This window comes from Passer montanus, unplaced genomic scaffold (assembly GCF_014805655.1).
Source record: "Passer montanus isolate IOZ18808 unplaced genomic scaffold, ASM1480565v1 scaffold3, whole genome shotgun sequence".
NCBI lineage: Eukaryota > Metazoa > Chordata > Aves > Passeriformes > Passeridae > Passer > Passer montanus.
Window position 1 is genome coordinate 15,183,677 of NW_024367707.1, and position 21,276 is coordinate 15,204,952.

General features: G+C 35.6%; 1 protein-coding gene across 3 annotated transcripts in view; it reads right to left on the reverse strand.

The window, feature by feature from the left end:
• Positions 1–261: 261 nt before the first annotated feature.
• Positions 262–21,276, reverse strand: part of ANKRD10 (ankyrin repeat domain 10) — a 37,566-nt gene continuing 16,551 nt past the window's right edge. Inside the window, exons 4-6 of one of the 3 annotated variants that reach the window (XM_039714321.1) lie at positions 8,425–8,660; positions 4,803–4,898; positions 262–1,919 (exon numbers count right to left, since the gene is read on the reverse strand). In XM_039714321.1, coding sequence (XP_039570255.1) covers positions 1,453–1,919; positions 4,803–4,898; positions 8,425–8,660 — 799 coding nt within the window. In that variant the 3' untranslated portion in view covers positions 262–1,452. Of the gene's footprint in view, positions 1,938–4,802; positions 4,899–8,424; positions 8,661–21,276 lie in introns of all 3 variants that reach the window. The other 2 variants (XM_039714320.1, XM_039714322.1) reach the window with 2 other exon arrangements.

Genomic DNA, 21,276 nt, shown 5'->3' on the forward strand with positions numbered 1-21,276 from the left:
ATTTTTTATTTACAGACAGGTAATATTTTAACCAGGTATTTTTTAAGCTGAAGGCTGATGAGAGCTGTCATACACCAGGTATCCAGTTTGTGTTTCTGTAATTCAGTCAACGATAGCTTGTTGGGCTGTTCCCATTTGCTTTCATATACGGACAAGAAAAAATCCACCAGCAGCACTGAGCAAGATTATGAGAATTGTGACTTATACACTATTGAACGCTTTCTCAACTTGCCGCTAAAATAACAACATCTGAACAAAATATTCAGATACAATGTAATATGTTTCTTTATTTTTTTAAAATCCAACTTGTAAAGGTCCCTTTTTAAACAAAACAAGAACAAAAAAATCAACACAATTCAGAGGGCTTATCTCATTTACCATATTCTTCCCCACTCTTCACTTATAACACAAGCAGCAACTTATAGTATTAGTGCTCATATAGTGCACTTATATGAATTTTGATTTGTGTATTAAGCATTAAATACAATGTATTTTCCGTGAGCATAGCCCAAAGAGTACACAATGTTACATTTTCAAAGCATATGTTAAAAAAAAAAAGACAATAAATGTATATCCAGGACAGTCAAACTCAAATATTTTGACTTGGCAAATTCTATAACGAGTAACAGCAATTTTAAACTGTGTACAAAGCAGAACAGTGCCAACATGCCTCCAGTCTGTGAGCTATGGTAAAACATCAAGCACACATACAAAGGAGAGAAGCCAAAGAAACCCACCACAGAGCTAACCTGAGGCACACCCAACTGCGACCGAACAAAGGCAGCCCACGTCCCCACTCTGTAATGCAAAGAGCCCAACAACAACAAAAAGCATTCTACGCTACAGAAAGTGAAACAGCAACTTCTTCCAAATTTGTCTCTGCATTTTTAAACAACTCGTTCGAAAAATTTAAAGATGAACATCTAATTATACCAAACAAATGTACAAACTATAAAGTCAGAGAAGCTCCAGAAGATTGCCACTTTCAACCTTGCATAGTGAGAGCTGGCATTGATATTGCTACCATAGCTTCAGCAGAAGATACGGAAAAGAAAAAAAATTACCTCTAAGTGATGCACATATGTAGCAATTTCTTCACAAAATTCAGTTAAACATTGTTTTAATAAAAGGGAAAACAGCTCTAAAAAGGTAAAGATAGTGTTCACAAGCTTAGAAAAAAAATACAAAACCAGAACATTCCATAATAAAAAAATAAAAACAATAAACATTCCATCATGACAGCACCTATTTTATCACTAAATAAGCCCCATACATGCAACAAACTACAACTATTGTATAAGGCCATCAAATTAAAGGTTTACTTTTCATATAAACAAAGTGTAAAAATAGCAACAAGTTGCGATCTTCAAATTTAATGCTATGTGAGGATTCTTTCCCCCCAGTTTCATTTGGTAGCAATTTCAATAAGCATTAGATATAAATGTCATTGATCTAGGAACCGTGGTACAAATACATTGTGCCTAGGACAGTATTGTCATATCTCTGTTCGACCTTGACAGAATTGGAATGCTCAACAACACTACTGAGTTCAGGGATGCTTTCAGCAGTATCCCCAAAGCCATGGTAGTGTCCATAGTGCAAAGTGTCTCCAGGGTCTTCCACCCACGAGGGCCGGTTAGAAACGCAGCTACTCGGGCTTCCGTTCAGGTGCAGAGATCCACACATATCAGTGGAATTACTCATGGCTTTTTCGGGCTCCTCGGTGCTGTTACTGGTATGAATCCGATGCCTGCTGGGAGAAGTTACTCCAGGAATGACTCCGTTAGGTGTTAATGCTAAGCACTCCTCACGCCTGGCATCCATCCCACCGAGCTGCTGTGCGGCGCTGAAATCCAAATGTCCATTGATGGCACATCCATTTGTCAGTGCATTCAATATGGAGCTACTGCTATTCATATCTGCATTAAGAAATACACCTGTCACCAACAATTAAGAATAAATCGAAATACATCAAAATGTCTCCACTATACTTCATTTACTTAAAGACGTTTCCATACACAGCTTTGAAAATGAATCTATCCTTTCTTTATAACAATGTAGTTCGAAGTAATGAGATCTGACCAGTAAATTTGTGGCATGGATTCTTATGTTGAAAACAGAGCTATCTATCCACATTTGTTTTGAAAACATAGCTGTATTAATCTTTGCAAAGACAATGTGAACTTCTCAGTTTGTTTGTTTGTTTGTTTTTTTCATTTAACTGTAAGAACTAAGTGCAGCTGACAACATTCTGGGCATTATTTCCAAGGGAGGAATAAAAGTGATCTTTCCACCTTAACTACAATGCCCTCTTGGAAGGTTATGTACATACAAGAACTGAGAATCTGTGAGAGGGTGAAGGGTGGTTTTTTTTCCATTTTTCAGCTGTAATTTAACTGTGGCACTTTTTTTTTCTTTTTAATTGTAACTCTCACAGTACAGTATGCACTCAAGTAAGTCACATGAAGAAATGTTACATTGGAGTGCTAATATAAAATGTTTCCAAGTTCCTTTATTCAGAAAGTACTTCAATGTACCTAGCAGCTTGCTAAATAACATACTGGGCAGGTTTGTATTTAATGCTATGTTTATAACAGCATGTGTACAATCCACATGCAAAATGCCATACAACAGCAACAGCAGAGTGCACAGAAGACTAAAAAATAGTAGTAGGAAACAAAATTCTAAAAATGTGCATGCAAAAATCACTGACAACTGTTTTGAATCAATTTCTCCTTTGAAGTTAGCAATTAGTACAGTAGGTTTTGTTTCCATGAACAGATTTCATCAGTCTGTCTGAAATGCATGTTTTTGCAGTGGTACTCAAAAGTACTAGCACAAAAAATGCATGATACATTCTGCCTTTAAAATATAATTTATGTCTATATTGGTAAAGATGAGCAAGGCAAACATAGCAACTACAGAGCTATGTGGTGACATTTAAAGATTTTACATTCTGTGATTATCCTTGGATACATGCACATATGTTTATGTCTCCATGAACGCATAAACCCATGTGCAAAACAGGATTGCATTTATTGCGTGTATGCAAATTAATTCAGTTAATTTAGTCTGTTGGCAACTTCCCACATTTGTAAAACACTGGGTTCCCATTTAAGTGACACATAATGAGTACCACTGTCTGACAAGGAAGAATCTGGAGTTTTGGTTCTCTCTGTTTTTTGCATGGCCATTATTTGAATTACAACACTGATACTTCACAGACACCAGTATGTTACACAAGAAATGTGTCCAATTTGTAACTTCCTGGATGTACTAACTGGAGTTTCCCATTCAGTCCCTGCATCAGTTAAAATAACCACATCAGCTAACCTCACTAACCATGAATTCTCATTAAAAGTGGAAAAAAAACCCCATAAACCCATCACGACATCAAAGTTAATACTTCAGTGATGAAAACGCACAGAAGGAGTTTCATATAGTGTTTATTAACTTAAAAGTGCAAAATTTTAACTGTTTAAAATAAACCATTATAGGCTGGTTTTGCCAAATAAAATTTAATAAATCTGGCACTTCTATTAGTTAATATGCAAAAGTAGGTAATGAATAGTTTTAGTGATAATTATAGAATGTTATTATTGGTTAAAAATGAGCACCTATAGTAATACAGCAATAGTATATATTTATGAAAGAAAATAATTTTTTCCATAAATAAGAACACTTAGTAATTATCACTGGAAAATACCATAGTCTACTTTTAAAGTATTGATTATATATATGTATATCTATTTATTCCTAACATATTAAAATATCTATCATTATAATTCCTTTTGTTGAAGTGGATCTGTGGTACAAAGCATAAACATATTTCTGGCAGAAAAAAATTAATAAATAGGAAATTAATTTCTGAATGCAATAATGCACGACTGTAGTAACTCCATGTCTTAACCTACAAAGTGCAAAAAAGGCTGACCCAAGACAGTTTTAATCAAACTCTATAGGCATCCTGTCACCAAAAGCATCTTGATTAAGCAGCCCTTAAAAAATGTAGAGCATTAAAATTGACCAATCCTAGTAACATTTTGACTGTTTCATTATGATTGGTACAAAACACAAAATCTGTTTTGCCAGGTACACCAGTTCTAAATAGTAGATTAGAACTGTGATGTCTGGTCTTCTATTTACATAAAAAAACCCACAGCAAGATTCTGCCCTTATGTCATTGTGTCTGAGCAAGTTCTGAACACAGGGTTTATGTGTAGACTATTCTCTATAATATTTTTGTACTATTTTGAATACAGTTTTATCACAACACCTTATTTTCAAAGCTAGAATATGCTTCCCTATCAAGTCTTCTTACTATCCACTCAATCAAAATTAAACAAATAATTTAGCTTATTTCTGAATTTCTTTTAACTCATAATTATAGCAACTAGAAGCAAGGCACAACATAATACAAGCCTCAGGTTAAAAGAGAAACAGCCATCGTGGACTTGTTTACTTGAAATGTTAAGAAATTACTAATAAACCTTCTCTTTCACCATTACAATACATTGCATGAAACAGCTAATTTTTGATACCTACTAAACCCCCAATATAATGGGTGTTACAGCAATACAATAGTTTTCAAGACTCCAGACAACAATGTGCAAAAATAAAGGACTAAGTTTTATACTTAAATTAAAAATAAAACGCATATTGATTCTTGCAACGACAAGGAGTTTGCATTGCAGAAACAGTGTATATTTCAATTTCTTTTGGTCCAACAGAAGTACTCTCCTGTTGTTTGGTGTCTTCAACCATTTGAGTGTTGTAGTTAACAGGAAACTGTCCACTCCCACCTGATACAACAGCAAACTCTCTATCAACGTGCATATTGTCAGCATCGTCCTCAGCTCCTCCATTCAGCATTGGTATTAAGCCATCAAAGCTGCAGGCTGACAAAGAAAGTCATGTTTAGTCATAAATGCCCACTTGAAAACTCAGCCAACAAAAAGGTGAGTACTTTGATTATTAAAGCAAAACAGAAGATTACCAGGGTACTTATCAGACTTTGCACCTACATATTAAAGTTACTAGTCTGATGTACAAATAAGTTGAATGAAGAGAAATTTAAGTTACTCATACTTAGGCTTTACAAGCGGTAAAACCAGCACATTGCCCAACTCACATTTGTCTACTGTCAGTTTAGACTGCTCCCTTTTTCACTGTCGAGGGCCAGGTCCCAAAAACCCACCCATATCCACACCAGACTGCTCCAGGGATCTCTTCAAGAGCTGAACAAGCAGAACTGTCTTCTGAAATAAACTGCCAAGTGGTTAGACTGCTGGGGGGAATGCTTTAATAGGCAAGATGGGCTTGACTTCACTACTACTTCTTGTACCTACCCAGAGCACTGCTCCACCACTACCCCAGCAGGCCCTGCCCTGCTCTCACACTGACATTGACACGATTTTCTACACACACTCTCAGTATTATGTTGTAAATGCCTGCTTTGGTGGACTGCAATTCAGCTCCCATTACCTGGGGCACAACCAAAATTTCATAAGCTACTCATTTTTAAAGAACCTTAAATCCTGAAGTGTTCCAGGGACAAAGAGATCACCGAGGGCTTAAATGATATCAGGCCCCTTGGATCAGCAGACTTCAAATTACCCTAAATCAGGAAAGGAAAGATTTTTTTTTTTCAGTTAACTAGAGGAATATGTAAGTACAGTTTCATGCTGGCCAATTCCAAAGTCCAATTCCAGGAATGCCCTCCATCACACCTCACACAGAACACCCAAAGCATCTGTGTTGAGGCTTGTGACACCAAAACACTGGCTGTAAGCAGCACACACATCACAGAGCACAAGTCAGCCTGCTGAGGGCTGGACTCGAGGGGTCAGGATTATGGCTGACACAAACACAGCTGTGTAACCAGCTGGCCCAGGGTGCATCATCATCATCATCATCACTGAATCTGTGCACCCTCTGCCGATCTTCCCAGAAAGCAGAACGAAATTTCTGAAAGTGATTTCAGAAAGATGGACATAAAATTCAGCTTTATGTTTCTAAATAAAAATTCAGTTTATGTTTCTAAATCAAAATTAAAAACTATTTGGCATGTATTCTGAAAGAGGTCACCGATTTACTTCTGTTAATTACACTTGAGTAACTAGTTTCTGATACAGTGTATCATGTATCAGTGTTGCCTAATTTTCAGGTTCAAGCCTTTTTTTTACTACTATGCACCTGGTTAGCAGATACAACTGTGTGCATATAAACAATTACAAGTAATGCCCATCCACTGCCCAGTTCAGTTATTCCAGGGCAAAGCACACCTTAAGCATTTATCTTCTCTCAACTCTAGTGCTTACAGCTTCTTGTAAGGGACAGATGTTGCTGCAGCAAGTCACTTCAAAGCAGTGATTGCTCCAATTTGGGGTATGGCTATCAAAACCTGACTTTTCCCTGCAAATACAGGTTGGCTTCTCTCTCTGAACATCTGGAATCTCCTCTGCAAATAGCCTTTAAAGGAAAACAGATCAGTGTGGTTTTAGTAAGAGTTTAAAAATAATCCAAAATTGGGCTTGTTCTGTAAAAAGGCCAGCTAAGCACAAAGATGTACTGGTAACTCATTACTCAGCTCTATTATTATATCTATTTGTTGTTTACCAAAATGCCTCAGGAACCGTGACTCATTCTCAGTGCAAGAGACTTTTTACATCGATGCAGTAGTTATTACTGATGCTGATGTCTTTGAGGGCAAACACGTCAGACTAGAAACTCCCACAGCTGGGATGCATCTCTTAGCTACTCCAAAAGCCCTCAAGCAAAAGCAGCAAAGCTTTTGCATTTGTTTGTGAAGGTCTTAAAAAGTCATACTGTTAACTATTTCAAAAATAATCTGCTCTGATTGCTTTTCCAACATTTCTGTAATTGTTCAGGAGCACTTGTTCACTTCAAGCACTGTGTTTATTTGCTCAATCTAACTTAGGTGCTGGACCAACTCTGGACAGTGAAATAATGCGGATATAGTGTCACTGCCCCTGACTGTGGGGAAAACACTGCCCATTGACTAGCCTGGAGCATGTTCTGAAAGAGACAGCTGCTTTGGAAGACTCACATGGGGCAGCTCTTCAAAATGCAAGATAAGTTAACTTGACTTCATGCAGTGCCTCCTGGTACATCAACGGACTGAAAACACCTTTCTGCAGTTGTTATGGATATTTGCGTGCTGGGCAAGTCTTCTTATTCTGTGTAGCTACTTAGGAAATACTTATTCCCGAAGTCTTGTATTTAATTGCCCAGAGACTCTTTTCCATAATGAAATTTATCATTTAGACCAGCTAGATGAAGCAACATATCCTGTTTATGATTTGCCATGGAGTACCCAGTTAAGGTCTTTGATCCTGGTATAGGTGAAATGATGTTTGGATAGCAAGTACTGAACAAATAGTAGTGTTGATATTGATGTGATTTATGTTGCCTATGTCGTATTTAGAAACATGGTTTAGGTCTCAATTCCCCCCTTGCTATCTGGAATTAAGCACTGTTTAAACCCATTCTATTTGGCTCACTGAAAGTCCCTTATGTTAGAGCGTCAACTTTAACTGAACAAAGAGCCTTCAATGAAGACCTATGAAGTCCCTTTCCTGATGCTAAAGAAAAGCATCATTTAGCATCATCAGGAAAAAGGAGGTTTGAATGCAGAATTACTCCCTTGTGTTTAGTAAGAATTTAATGAAATGACCAATAAAAAGAAGATAATTCTCCTCCATGATGTTATTCAAGGTGTTTCTAAAAACATCTAAAATCTAAAAAGATTTCTACATAGAGCTACCAAAAAGTATCTTTAGGTTGTACTATTTCATCATCGCTGGCAAAGCAGTATCCTTAATATACAAGGCTGCATAGGAAACCTTAAGGTTCACTCTGTTCTTACACCTTGTGTAAGACAGCAGTTCCCCTTGGAAAACAATCCTGGAAATTTAGGGTATGTTAATTTAAAGACATAACCCCTCTTGATTTGGGAAACCCTCATGCACTGAGTTTCTTCCATACACCTTATGCAGCAGTTTCTGAACTGTGAATTAATCTCTGAATGGGAAATTACCATCAGAACATCCAAGTATCTCAGTGAATCAATGGAACATGACTTGGCCCTTCTAAAGCTGAAGAAACTGAGGAAGGAGTAGAAGCTTATTTCAGCTCCTACTCCTCTGTGTAATTATTCTCAGCATCACGCAGCTTTAGCACTCTCTGGAAATAGAAATTTCTGAACACGCCAAGATGATGACAGGGAGAACTGGGATCTTGCAGCATGGAGTAATTGTATTAATCTGCTTCTTGTATTAATATGTAATTTAGATATGTGAGTTAGTCAATAATACTCAACATCCACTCCAAAAGACTTTAAAACGTTTATTTTCCTTTCCCAGCAACAGTATCAACCCCTCCCTTTTACCTCTGGGGTCTCACCTTCTGTTCTAGCCTTCTTTACTCCAGCAGACTCCGCATCTTCAAAGGATCTCTTTCGACTTGTCCCACCACTGAATGGATTGGGACCTGCATTCTGATGAACCCCATTTAAGGTGCCATTGCTATAGAAACGATTCAGGTGACAGTTCTGGAGGTTCAAGAGAAACTGGGCACATTCTTGGAAGCCCTGGGTATGTGCAAGGTCTGCTGCTGTCAGGCCACTGGCATTTCTCAAGCTGTACAATACAAAGAAACTGGATTACACTCATTCATCAGGCCAGCTGGCCGCTGCTGCTGCCCTTACTGACTATCTATCTGCTGGTGATGAGAGAAAACATACACTTAGCAAATTTTCCATTAAGAAATTAGTTATCAATCTTAGTTTTATAACTATCTTAACTTTTTGCACATATATCTCACTTCTAAGCAAAATTTGGGAGACAATACACTTTTAAATAAAATCAATATACTATGTGCCTTAAACCATCTTCCTATTTAAACTTCTCAAAATACTTTATTCTAAAATAGTCTGAAGTAGCTGATCTTTACATAAGCTTCAGACTAAGTTAAGTGTTGAATTTTACCATCTTCTGCAGTTTATTCTGCAATCTATTGCTTTAACTTGAGCAAAAGTTCAAATACTCAAAACAAACTTAACATGACTTGGCAATTGTCCATGGCATTCTGGTTTCTAATGTAACAACAACATCACTATTTTTCCTAACAACAAAATACAAACATATATAGTAAAATATAGATAAAGATGCTATACTTAGCTGTGCTTTGCTTATACTTTTGTTTCAGGTTTGTTTCTCATTTCAAAGTGTGTGACATCATAAGTACTGGGACTTGCTTTGGTAATTTCAACCAAGACTTTTCTGTGCACAAGAGAATGGCACTGGATTTTGCATATTCTATTGCGTCAAGGAGGTGAGGAATGAAATCAGGGAGGACATGCAGATATGCAGAGGTTTCATTTCAAAAAGTGTTGTATCATGTGCATTTACACAAACATACAGGATGTCTTGTGCTTAGTAATCTATGCTAACTTTATCAGGAAGAGCATAAAAGTGGAGACAAGAAGGCCAGGAATGACAAAACTAGATGGTTACGCAAAAGATGCCCATTAATCTTTCCTAATATTTTTCCAGAGAGATGTAATAGAGAAGTGGAATTTTTTTTTCTTGGCTTTAGCCATTTAGACAAGTTCCTTACTTAAAAGTCAGACCAGCTAACAGAATAAGCATCCAGAAGATTAATAGACTTGATTCTCTTGAAACTCCAGCTCATAAGAAATCAAAAAACAAAGCCCAGATTTGATTCCTAGATCACTGTAACTTACTTGCTATAAATAAGAAAACCTTTAGAAACTGACTATTACAGAATCACAAAACCCATAATCTAAACCAGGATTAATTTCATTCCATACTGTACTATTCTAAGTCATTATTTACTTGGACTACAAGTGAAAACCCACAAAACAGCAGTCAAGAGCACTCTAGAAAGTAAGACTTCAAAATATTGAAATCCTAGTCAGTCAAAAGAAATGGAACTCTGAGGCAGTATTAATTTTGAATACTTACAGGAGAGCTGCAAAACACTGTGCATCCAGTGTAGGCAGTGTATGAAAGGGATTAATATCAAAAAAGGAGAATTAAAGCTAGCATCAGGAGAAAGTTTTAGAGTATAAAGGTTGCTGAATCTTGAGAGGGGTCTCTTCTCCTCATTGTAAGAGCTGCCTATGATAATCAGAAATTCTACTGTCAATCCTTTCCCCTGCTGAACTAGATGACCTCTTGAAGCTGCAGCTAAGCAAAAAAAAATTCCTTAAAAAAAAACAAACAACTCCTTTAGCAATTCTGATTTTCTTGTGCAGCATAAGGATGCAGAACAATGAAACTACAGCTTAGGAAACAGAAATTTTCAGAGATCTGTTCTATTCAAGAAGAAAAGCTCAGTTCTCTGACATATTTTTTAAGTTTCTGAGCCCCAAGAGAGCAATAAAAGAAATCTAAGAAAGCATTTTTATCTTACACAAAGATAAAAATGACAAAACCAATATGGCATTGAATGGCCATCTAATTTAAGAGAAGTTCAAGTAATTCTATTACTTAGCAAGTACTACTGAACACTAACTCTGCCTTTCAAAGTTGACTGTAAGAGACTACAGCTAAGTCACCATTTCCCAAAGGATCGTCAGTGTAAGATGCCAGAGGCATCTGGAGATTTATAAACTAAGATCAAAATGTGTAAAGCTACACAACCAAACTCTGGGAAAGAAAAACTAAATTTCCCAGAAAAAAATAAACAGGAGTTAGACGCTGTAAAACTTTAAAATTTAATGATCTTTGATATTTAAAGATCTGTCCCTTCTTGTCCTCATTCCTACCTCCTCTTGAACTAATATTACTCTTAACAGGCAGACAACGATGTGCTTGTTTTACAGAAATATCCTGGAAGCTCTGCATAGATTTCAAGGGACTCAAGCCTATTGGATTAAACATTCTTGCTTCTGAAGTTTATAAACACCTCTATTAAAGGTGTCAATCTGAATTTAGCCTATCAAGTTAGTAATGAAAAGAAAAAAAAAGTTCAATGAAGTAAGAGGAGATTATAAGTTCTAGATAACTCTGGAAACTGTTTGAACAAATGTTATGGAAGAGGACACAGATGTTCTCTCTGCTCACTTACAGTGGGAACACTAATTTGAATATATTTCCAATATCCAGTTGTCCATATCCATGATTTTAATCAAAGCTTGATTATTCTTGAACTTTTATATATTCAAATTTCTGTTACACTGCCTTGCACTCCAACATTAACAGGATGCAGTAAAGGAAAAGCTGACAAATTTTGCAAAAACCTTCAGTCACTTTCTCAGAAACAGGCTAGAAAGATAAAAAAAGACTTGCTTCTTTAGCTGATTTCTCTAGGAGGAAAAAATCTGTCAGTGGGAACACAAAAGGCAGCAAGAGGTAGCTGTGCTATATTATCCCATTATAACAAAATGCAAGCAATAATAAAAAAAAATTGCTAATGTAAATAGGAACAAAATAGGAAACAAAATGCTCTTAACAGATAGCACGGAGTTCTACCAGACTGGAATAATTAATGTATTTTCAAAATAATTTAGAAATATTGTCAATGACTGAAAGGATTCAGAGTCTGTAACAAAAACCAGTATAATACAGTCCTTCCAGAAAGCCTGGAGTACTTGAATGAATTAAAAAGCTAGGATATCTACTAGACCACTCCTTAAAAGTGTTAATCTGAACTTGGAGTGGAACCACCCTGTTACAGCTGTAATTACAAGGAACTAGGAACACATCTAATACTAAATCTGCTGCCCATGTCTGGCAGTGAAGCGTTTGCCTCAGCTTAGATGAGCTGAGGAGCTCGCAGGAGCTAAGAATTTAAGTGTCATTAGACAGACTAGATTATACAGATGAAAATAGAAATGGCTCACTGTCCCAGCCACATATAAGAGGAGTTCAACCTCTTATGTGCAATCCCTGTCAGCCCTTTGTTATGAACTGCAATCATATGTAAACTGACTATCAAGTGAAAAGGAGGATGAATAGTATGTGATTGATTTGGCTACGAAGTGTAGTAGCCACATGACATCAAACGCATGGCTAAAAAAATGGAAGAAAAATCAACAGGCAGGAAACTCGCAGATCATCACTATATTCAAGTAAATTTACAGCTCTTTCAGTTATTGGGTGTCCCTTGAAAGGTACTTCATTTATTGTAGCTGCTGACATAAAGAAAAAAGATTGGTAAAGGGCATTATAACTGACAGTAACTTCAAGACCTGAGCTGTAAAAGAAAAACACGGGGAAAAAACAGTGGACAACATGGACAGAACTACCTCAAGGTCATAGATCTCTAAAAAAAAAAATAAAAAAATCTTTTTTTCCACCCAGCCCCTGCTTTTTTTTAGTTAGTTAAAAATCCCTCTGGCACCAGCTTTGATCTCTTATTCTAAACACCTTGAAATAGTGGAAGATCCAAGAAGCTTGGAACATACCGATATTAAATCTTCAGGCAAACTGTCCTTTTGTTACTGCTAATCATACAGCAAATATGACAGGTCTATTTCTGCAACTGCATTATTCAGAATTAAAAAACGAGTACAGAAATTTCCAGCAGGTTTTACACATTGTTTTGTAGGGGTTTTTGTTGTTATTGGCTTTTTAAAAAAACTTCTTGTTTAGTGACAAAGATGCCAAACTTCAGGACAAGCTTATGTTTCTTTTTTCAAGGTTCATCTCTTGGCTAGGCTTCTAGCTGAAACAAGACAAATATCAGGCCACAAACACTGCATTGTTCACATGAGTTCATTATGAAGGAAGAAGCCAGCAGCAAGGAAGGTATGGAAGGAGGGAAGGAAGACATAACTAAGAAAATCAGAGTAAGTCTTAGAAAGTGACACGTGTTTTATGTTTAGTCAGCTTTTATTAAACAGTATTCATTGACTTGATGCAGAATTTTCTAAAGGCTGGCCTAGTAACTATCAAATCAGAGAGCAGTGCTCCAAAAACTTCTTTTTCTTTTCAGTAAAAAATAAAAAAGTCAAAAACTAAAGACAACTCTGAAGATCAGTCTAGCTACAGGAACAGGTGGAAAAACTGAAGAAAGGACATAGAAAACAAAAGCTCTGAAAATGTCATTCCTTTTTTGGCACCTGTTCTAGACAGGAATACACAGGAAGGCACGAACTGACAAACAGGAGAAAAATTCCCTGCTTAACATTGCCCAGGGCTAAAGGCAGTCATCAGAAAGGCAATTCATTCCATGTTTATAAAACACATACCTTGCATCCTCTCCAAGGCAATTCAAGTATTTGAAAAATGACTGAGTCCTGTTCAGGGTATCTCACTAAGCAGTAATTTTTTGCTATATACTTTATTCACTGTTTCCATGAAATTCTTATTACTAGAAACAAATTAAAATCATTAAGCATGCTATTATTTACCCTCAGCCTTCTTGTAGGCTAAAATCCAGGAGTTTGGAATAAAAACATCTTGTTGTCTTCAGAGATGCTAATGTATAAATATACATAAGTATAAAATACTAACTCCAACACAAAAAAAGAAAGCCAAATGTAAGGTAGGATACATTTTCATATTATAAAGCTGTTCTAAATAGAAAAAAAATCCATGAAAAAAGACGATGAAAGTCTGAATATGGATGAGCAGGTGAACTTGAAGTTTCTTGACATGACACTTGCTTATCACACTCTGTAGTGACAGGTGTTTTCATAAATAAACTCAAAAGACACACTGATATATTGAGTTAATGCTCTGACTTTTGCATATGCATTTATTCACAGACCTACAGTGCTTAAAACACTCTTATAACACGTTTTTCTTCTTCCATCAAGTGATGTTCACAGGCAGTCTTCAAAACTGACTGATCTTGGCATGAAGAGGGCTTTTTTTTTTAGGATCCATTCTTCTCCCTCTGGGTTGACATCATCTGAACTCCCATTCTAAATGCCCCGTTCATCTGAGAGTTCTGGTACCCAATTAAAGCAGCTATAAAGAGGACACTGATGAAGCATGACTTTAGGTATTTCCTTCTTCTGAAACACTTTTTTCAAGAATGTTGGCTGTGAGTGTAATTCAATTGTTGCTCTAAACCAAGAGACAAGTCCATTATCTGACCAAACAGGATTGGTGTACAGAAACACAAATTTAGCTTTCAGCTTAGCTTTACTTAGGAAGAAATTTTTATTATTTCAACCTAATTTAAGAAATTTACTAAAGGAAGAAAAAAATTGAGGCAAGCTTTTAAAAAATATTCAAGATGCTTCCACTATGGCTAAGCCACAGAAAGTAAAAGAAAAAACCAAAAAAAACCAAACCAAAACCAACAAAACACTCAAAATTCAGAATTGTTTAAATATGACTTTGTGCTAGCAAGATTTACTTCAGTGTAATGTACAGAACTTATTCTTTGAAAGATCTGTAGAAAGAAAACAAAGACTTGTGCTTCTCATACTGAATGTACTTCAAAAAAATTGCTTCTAGTTGCTTCAATTGTTCATTTTTCATATTCCTTGGCAGAAAAAAACAGATAGTGTATTTCTAAGATATTTCTATGTTAAAAAGACATAGATTTCTATCTTCAACTTATAATGTCACATACCTTGAAAAACAAAACAAACATTTGCTACACAAAAGGTAAATAAATATTTTTGAAAATCATATGTAAAAAAATTCTCCTGAATATTTAATTTGAAATAGTGATTACAGCACCTACAGCTTACTGTGTTTTTGTTAATGCCATGCGACAATCTAAGAAAATAAACCACAGTTTTCGTATATCAATGTAATATCTGTTAAAAATTACTGATCTCAACTTATCTATTGTTAGTTTACAAATAAAAATGTAGATAATTGTAAATTAGGGTAAGCAAAGCATGCAAATCTATAGATTCTATATCTGAATTCCTAGATTAGCATTAAAACCAATCACCGCAACAAATACCTCAACAGTATGCCTTGTGTGCAGAAAGGAAGCGATACTGAACATTCAATGCCACAACTGTAAGGTTTTCGGAGAAGCACCTGTGGCAGTTTCAGCAGTTTCTATATGGAATGCTCCCCCTTTCTAGGATTACTTGAAAAAATCAAGTCAATTCGAATTACGTAGCTGTAAAACATTGACATGTGTAGTTTTTACAGTTTCAGAATCTTCTGTTTGATTTAAACGGGCAATGGTGCATAAACAGGAAACTTATATCATAAGGGATCACATATTTGCAGGCAACATTAAGATTAAAAGTACATTAACATACATAAAGTGCTGTAGCACATTATTCAATATGTAAGCCATTATCATGTGACCACCTTAACAACAAGATACTAAGCCTTTTATGCCTTTAAAAGCATTATAACTTTCATCCTGAAACCAATTTTTCAGTTCTTCACTGAAATTTATATAGAATGGATTAAAGTTACCGGTCAACTCATGGCTTCAATTACTTTAAATTTAGTAGTCTGTATCTCAAAAGAATTAGTAGCTATTCCTATATAAAAAAAAAATTAGCAGATACAAGGATTAAAACAAAACAAAAGAAGAAAGAGAAAAAAAAGATCAGAACACTAAAACGCCCACAGTGAGAAAAATTGTTTCCTATATAAACAGTAGTATACTAGTCTAAAATTTCTAAAGCAAAAGTATTTTAAAATACTAAACTTTAAGTGTTTTAACCCTTTGGTGTCCAAATACAGAAGTTATAAAATTGTTTCAAACTTTTTTTTTTTCCAGATACCAAGAGAATAATAATCTTAACTAAACAGATGTGTGTCACTGCTGGGGCAGCTATACAAATTCATGCTAGAATTACACACTGAGCATCTACAAAAGCACAAGTTGGTGCCAAGTTTTTATTTCACAACAAAGCATCTGGCAGCTGAAATTATTTTACACTTATAAAACCAGTGGTAGAGTTCCTGTGAACATCATCCAAAATCATAACAAGAGGAATATACTGAACAGAAGGATTCTGTTTTGTGAAGCCACTTTCTCCACAGGAAAATCAAGGTTCACTATGAATTATGCAGCTATAATTAGCTCCTAGATACTTCAACTCCTGACTGAGCAAACATTGGCAGAAGAAAGAACTCATTAACCATGGTAGGCAATGCTGCAGTTACCACAAACATCACCATCAAAATTTTTTCTTCTATCTGTATTCCCATTTATATGCTTTACTAAAGACCTCAAACAATGCACTTCATTTTCAGTGTCTTTTGTAGAAAATATTTACATTTCCAAGTAAACTTTTCCCTGGTCAATATAGGCTTTACTTGGCCTGGTTCCAGCAACAATATTTTTAAATTCATATTTCATTATTTAAGAAGTGATTCCTAACAAAAACTCACAAAGGGAAGGTAGGAAAGACTATGGTAATTCTTGGAACAGTCTGATTGCAATACAGCATAACAGAAAAGACCTTTCCTACTAAAATGAAAGTATTTCCTAGATCACTAGCAAAATATAATTCTTTATGAGCACCTTTATAGTACTGCAGCCATCTTAAACACAAAGAATGTAAGAGTTACTTAACCAACCTTATGACAATGAGAACTGTCATTGCTGTTAATTTCATGTTTCTAGAAAAAGCAAGAATTGCAAATAAAGTTGCTAACAATGAAGAAAGTGTAATGGAAAATTACTGAGGACAGGTTCAGAGCAAACTCTGACTTGAAAAGATAAAACAACCTTGCAACACAGATATCCACTAGGATGACTCTAGTACTAAATAAAATGACATCATTTCTCAACAACATAGCCAATGAAACCCAAAGGTAGCTTAGAACTAGAGAAATGAAGGAAGCAAGCTTCTCTCAAATGTGCCAAACTTGAAAGAAAGTTCAAGCTGTTCAGTACAAAAAGCAGAGACAGTGGAAGTCTGGAAATAAAAATGAAGAGGTAAATTAACGTAAAGGTACTTTTGTGCCAAAAGCAGGGCAAAAATCAAGAATGAAAGGACTATAGGTAGTAGAAGATGGTTTCGTTATTTGCCCATAATAGGAACACTATTGAACTACAGTTTTGTCAGGGTTTTTTTGGTAAAAAATAACTTGGTGTGTTTACTCAAGCAGACATAAAATCTTTTGGATTAAGGAACTACTGAAGTGCATAAAATTAAATTAGCTTCATGGAAAAGTTTTTCAAACTTTTATTTTTCCTCCCTTTATAAGAAAATTTATCCATCATATATAAGCTCAATCAAGTAAAACAGAATGAAGCTGAAGAGTAATACTTTCCCTAAGTTATGCCTACCAAAACTCTTCCATGGCTTGTTAAGCCTCCATGCCATGAGATACTCAGCAGTGCATGACACACATTAGAAAACTTTTCTGACCAACCTGAACATGTTCTGGGCCACACCACAACTACCTCCTGGGTTTTGTCCAGAGGCTACTAGGTACTAGTTGGTCTATGACCAACTTTACTGAAAAGACAGAAACCAGATCAGCAAACAAAACCCAAATCAACATGGCAGGCTAGAGCAGATGTTGCAATAAACAATCCTCTCACCACCTATCTAGTCAAAAACTACTGCCAGATCAAGCATAGCACCCCCAGGGATCACCACCACTGACATCTGGAGTAACCATCAGAACTAGTAAGACTACTATATTTGGGATATAATTGTTTCTTTCACTGTACTTAACTCTGGCAAAGCTCCACTTTGTAATGCTTTCATTTTTCTGCTTGACTTAACTGCACCCAGGTTTCTGCAGGTAGAATAGCAACAGAGTAGCTTATCTTGCAGGCAAAAATAAAAAATATCTATCTTAAGGGAACCTGCACATATTAATGTGAACATCAGCACAATATCTTACATGAAGGCAGATCAATCCCAACAAAAAATCCCAAACATCCTGTCAGAAATCTGAGCTATCTGCATACAAAAGTCTTGGTAACACTTCCATATTCTTTACCCAGCTCTCTTGGACTGAAAAAAAGTCAAGAAACCAATGCTATAAGACTTCCTCACTAATGAATAAGCTGAACTATCAAGCTCACATGTGTCTAGTGAATTTCCTCTCCATGTTTCAGAAAGGTCATAAGTGTCATTGCTTTAATGATGGATTTTACTTTATTCATAAAAAGCACAGCCTCCCATATTCTGTGCTGTTTTCCAGCTGATGTCAGTAATCACTGTTGTTATTCCACCCTCACTAAGAATAATCTGCATTCAAATGGAACAAGAATTCAGTGGTACAAGTTTGCCTCAGCTTCCTGCAATTATTTGAAGTGCCAGTAACTCTGAAAACTACACTTTTCCAGATTGGTTTACTCTAAGACTGAGCCTCTCTCATTTTTTATCAGTCACCCATGCATATACATTCTGTGTTGGTATTTCCAAATCTTTTCTTCAGACTAAATCCAAATTACTGCCCTACTTCATGATCACAAGCTCCTACAAACCTCAAGTACTGCTACAACCATAGCAACCAAACAGGAAACCAAACATGGAAGAAATTACCAAGCTTTACTTGCAGTTTTTTTTAAAGGAGAATTAGTGTTTTACCACTGAAATGTCCATGCCACTTTGAATTTACCTTCCCATAACAATTTATATAAAATGGGAAAGGCAGAATAAATTCAAACATGTGTATCCTCTACACTGAAAAATGGTCACTACAAGAATACCACAGTGATGGCCCTTCAAATGCTTGTTACATACAATTAAACAAGAATTGCCATATATTCTTCCTTAATTATACAGCAATGTTTAAAAATGCAACAACAGCAATTAATCCAATGTTTAACTAGTATCTGGAGGCAATCAGGTTTATGAAAAGAATGTGTATTAAGTGGTCTGAGTTTGGAAAGTACCAAACAGAATATACAAGCACTAATATAATAATTAACAGATAAGAACCTCTCAGGTGAGAAAGCACCTAAATCCAAATGACCAAGAAGATCCTGAAGCATCTCAAGATGAGGTTGATTTCATGACTGTAAGAAAGTAGAATGTTGGTTCTCCTACAATGAACCTATGCTGTAATACAGCTTCTGAACTAAAGAGATGACATAGTTGTGGCATGTCACTAGTATGTTAACACCAGAAATGGACTGCAATTCAATATTAGAAATTTGGTAGTTAAGTTAACTAGGCAAGAAAAACAAGCTCCCAGTAAAAACCTGCAAATAGCTCTCAAGATTTTAAGAAATCAAGAAGATATCCATTAACTAAGACAGGAGATTTCTGAAGCCTGAGACCCCTTCAAGAAAATAGGCCATGTAAGCTTCCCCTCCAGACTGAAAAGGAACTGAGGGTTTGCATCAGAAAGGAATGGCTGACTTCTGTGCTATCATGAAAACAACACTGTCTCTTCACTAGAGGAGACTGATTTTCAGGAAGTCAAGAAATCACAAAAGTACAAATGAGAAGAATAAAAGCTGAGATATTACAAGAATGGTCATGTGGAACAGGAATACAAGAATTTCACAAAGGACTAATCCAGCAGCACTAAAAAAATCACAGCAGAGAGATTTCTGTTATGGAAGATGGAGAGCAGTTGTGAAAAAGTATATTAATATTGCCTTTTTGAACAACACAATGCAGTTTGTGACACATGAGTTTGAAAAGAAGAAACAAAATTAAGTAAATCCCTGTCAAAGAATGAGAATAAAGGGCTTGCTGAAAAACTTAGTACCAGTGATAGGACATTTCTGGCACTGAATTTACACACTAAGATGAATGCCAGACAGCTTTAACATAAAAGTGGCTGAAATGTCTGCCTAAACCAGATCAACATCACAGTATGAATCTGTCATCTGGTGGAAACAGATGCACTGGTTTATTTATCTCAGCATGTCATTGGTCTCAAGGTTGGAGTAGAAGCAAAGTATATTAAACTAGAAAGGAAATTAATTCTTTAGGGTCTCATAACATGCCATCACAGTATATAACCCAAATTTACCCAAAACCTGAAGATTTCTGGCAGGCAAATAAAAAGCTTTTCTATAATACTATTCAAATATCATGATCAGTAAAACATTTAAGCAAGCAAGAATTTGTGTTCAATTGGATGGGTGCATAACAAGGCACAGCCCATTCCACAGTGGGAGGGCAGTGTTTGAAACATCCCTCTTAGCTTGAAATCAAGACACTAAGGAATACACAACTGCTTCAATGACAGTTGCAGAAGAATTTTTATTCAGAGATAAGTGGACACAATGCAGAAGTGCATCACATGCAAGTGCACATGAAACAAGTCAGGATAATCAATACTTGCATCTGCTTCTTTTTGATTCAACAGCGTCCTGTGTTTACAGCTGAGTTTTTTTATTTTTATATATGCTGTGATACAACCTACATAACTACATTAAAACACAGCATTTACATAACAATGCAAAAGAGCAAAACAAAACATGGCACCAAGAAGGCTTTTCCTCTGTAAAGTGCTGTGGACACTTATCTGTCACCATGATAAATAATACACAATTAACCATACATAAATTGTCTTTTACTGAAAATCCAGCAGTAATTATGGATACTTTAAAAGGTACTATCCACATTAAAAAGTCAGTTACACAGCAAACCTTTTCACTCATATGAGGACATTGTGACCACCTGCTTCCCCTCTTCAAGGGTCCATGAATACCATAGTTAGTGGAGCAACCATTTTTATGGCTGTAGGACATACTGTGCACAGAAAATGCTTCAGCTAAAATGAGAAGGTAAATACCACAAAAAAAATCAAAATATTTTCACTAGGGTACAATTAATATTTTTTAATATTATTAAAAATTTACACAGGAATAGAGACCCAAATTCTCTCTCATCAATTAGGAAAACAATGCAACAGCTTAATGATATTTATACTGCAATATCCTGTCTTTCTCTGCAAAAGCAATACACTAGCAAGCCTGAAATATAGTAAACGAGAAATTCAAGTGAGGCTATTTTATTAAAATTAAAATTCTTACTTTTATCCTTGATTATTATCAATATTCTTTGTCTTCCAATATAACCAAAGGAGGAAATAAAGTAGAAATGGGGTAAACACTAATAACAAGATTACTCTAGTCCAAGTTACTTCATTTTAACAGCAATAATCACTCATTAACTAAAAATACATTTCTTGCAATATTACATTAGTGGTTACTAGTGTTTGTGTAATAATGAAATCTTAGCATCCCTGTTCTACTTGCTATAAAAAACTAGGGATGATGGCATTTTGGACATATATTATAAATATAATGTAAAAGTAGTATACTTGACTATTTGCAGTCCCAAGTGGTATTTCATTCATCCTTATGAAACCAGACTTCAATACTGTTAACTATACTAAGAAATAAAGAAAAAACTGGATT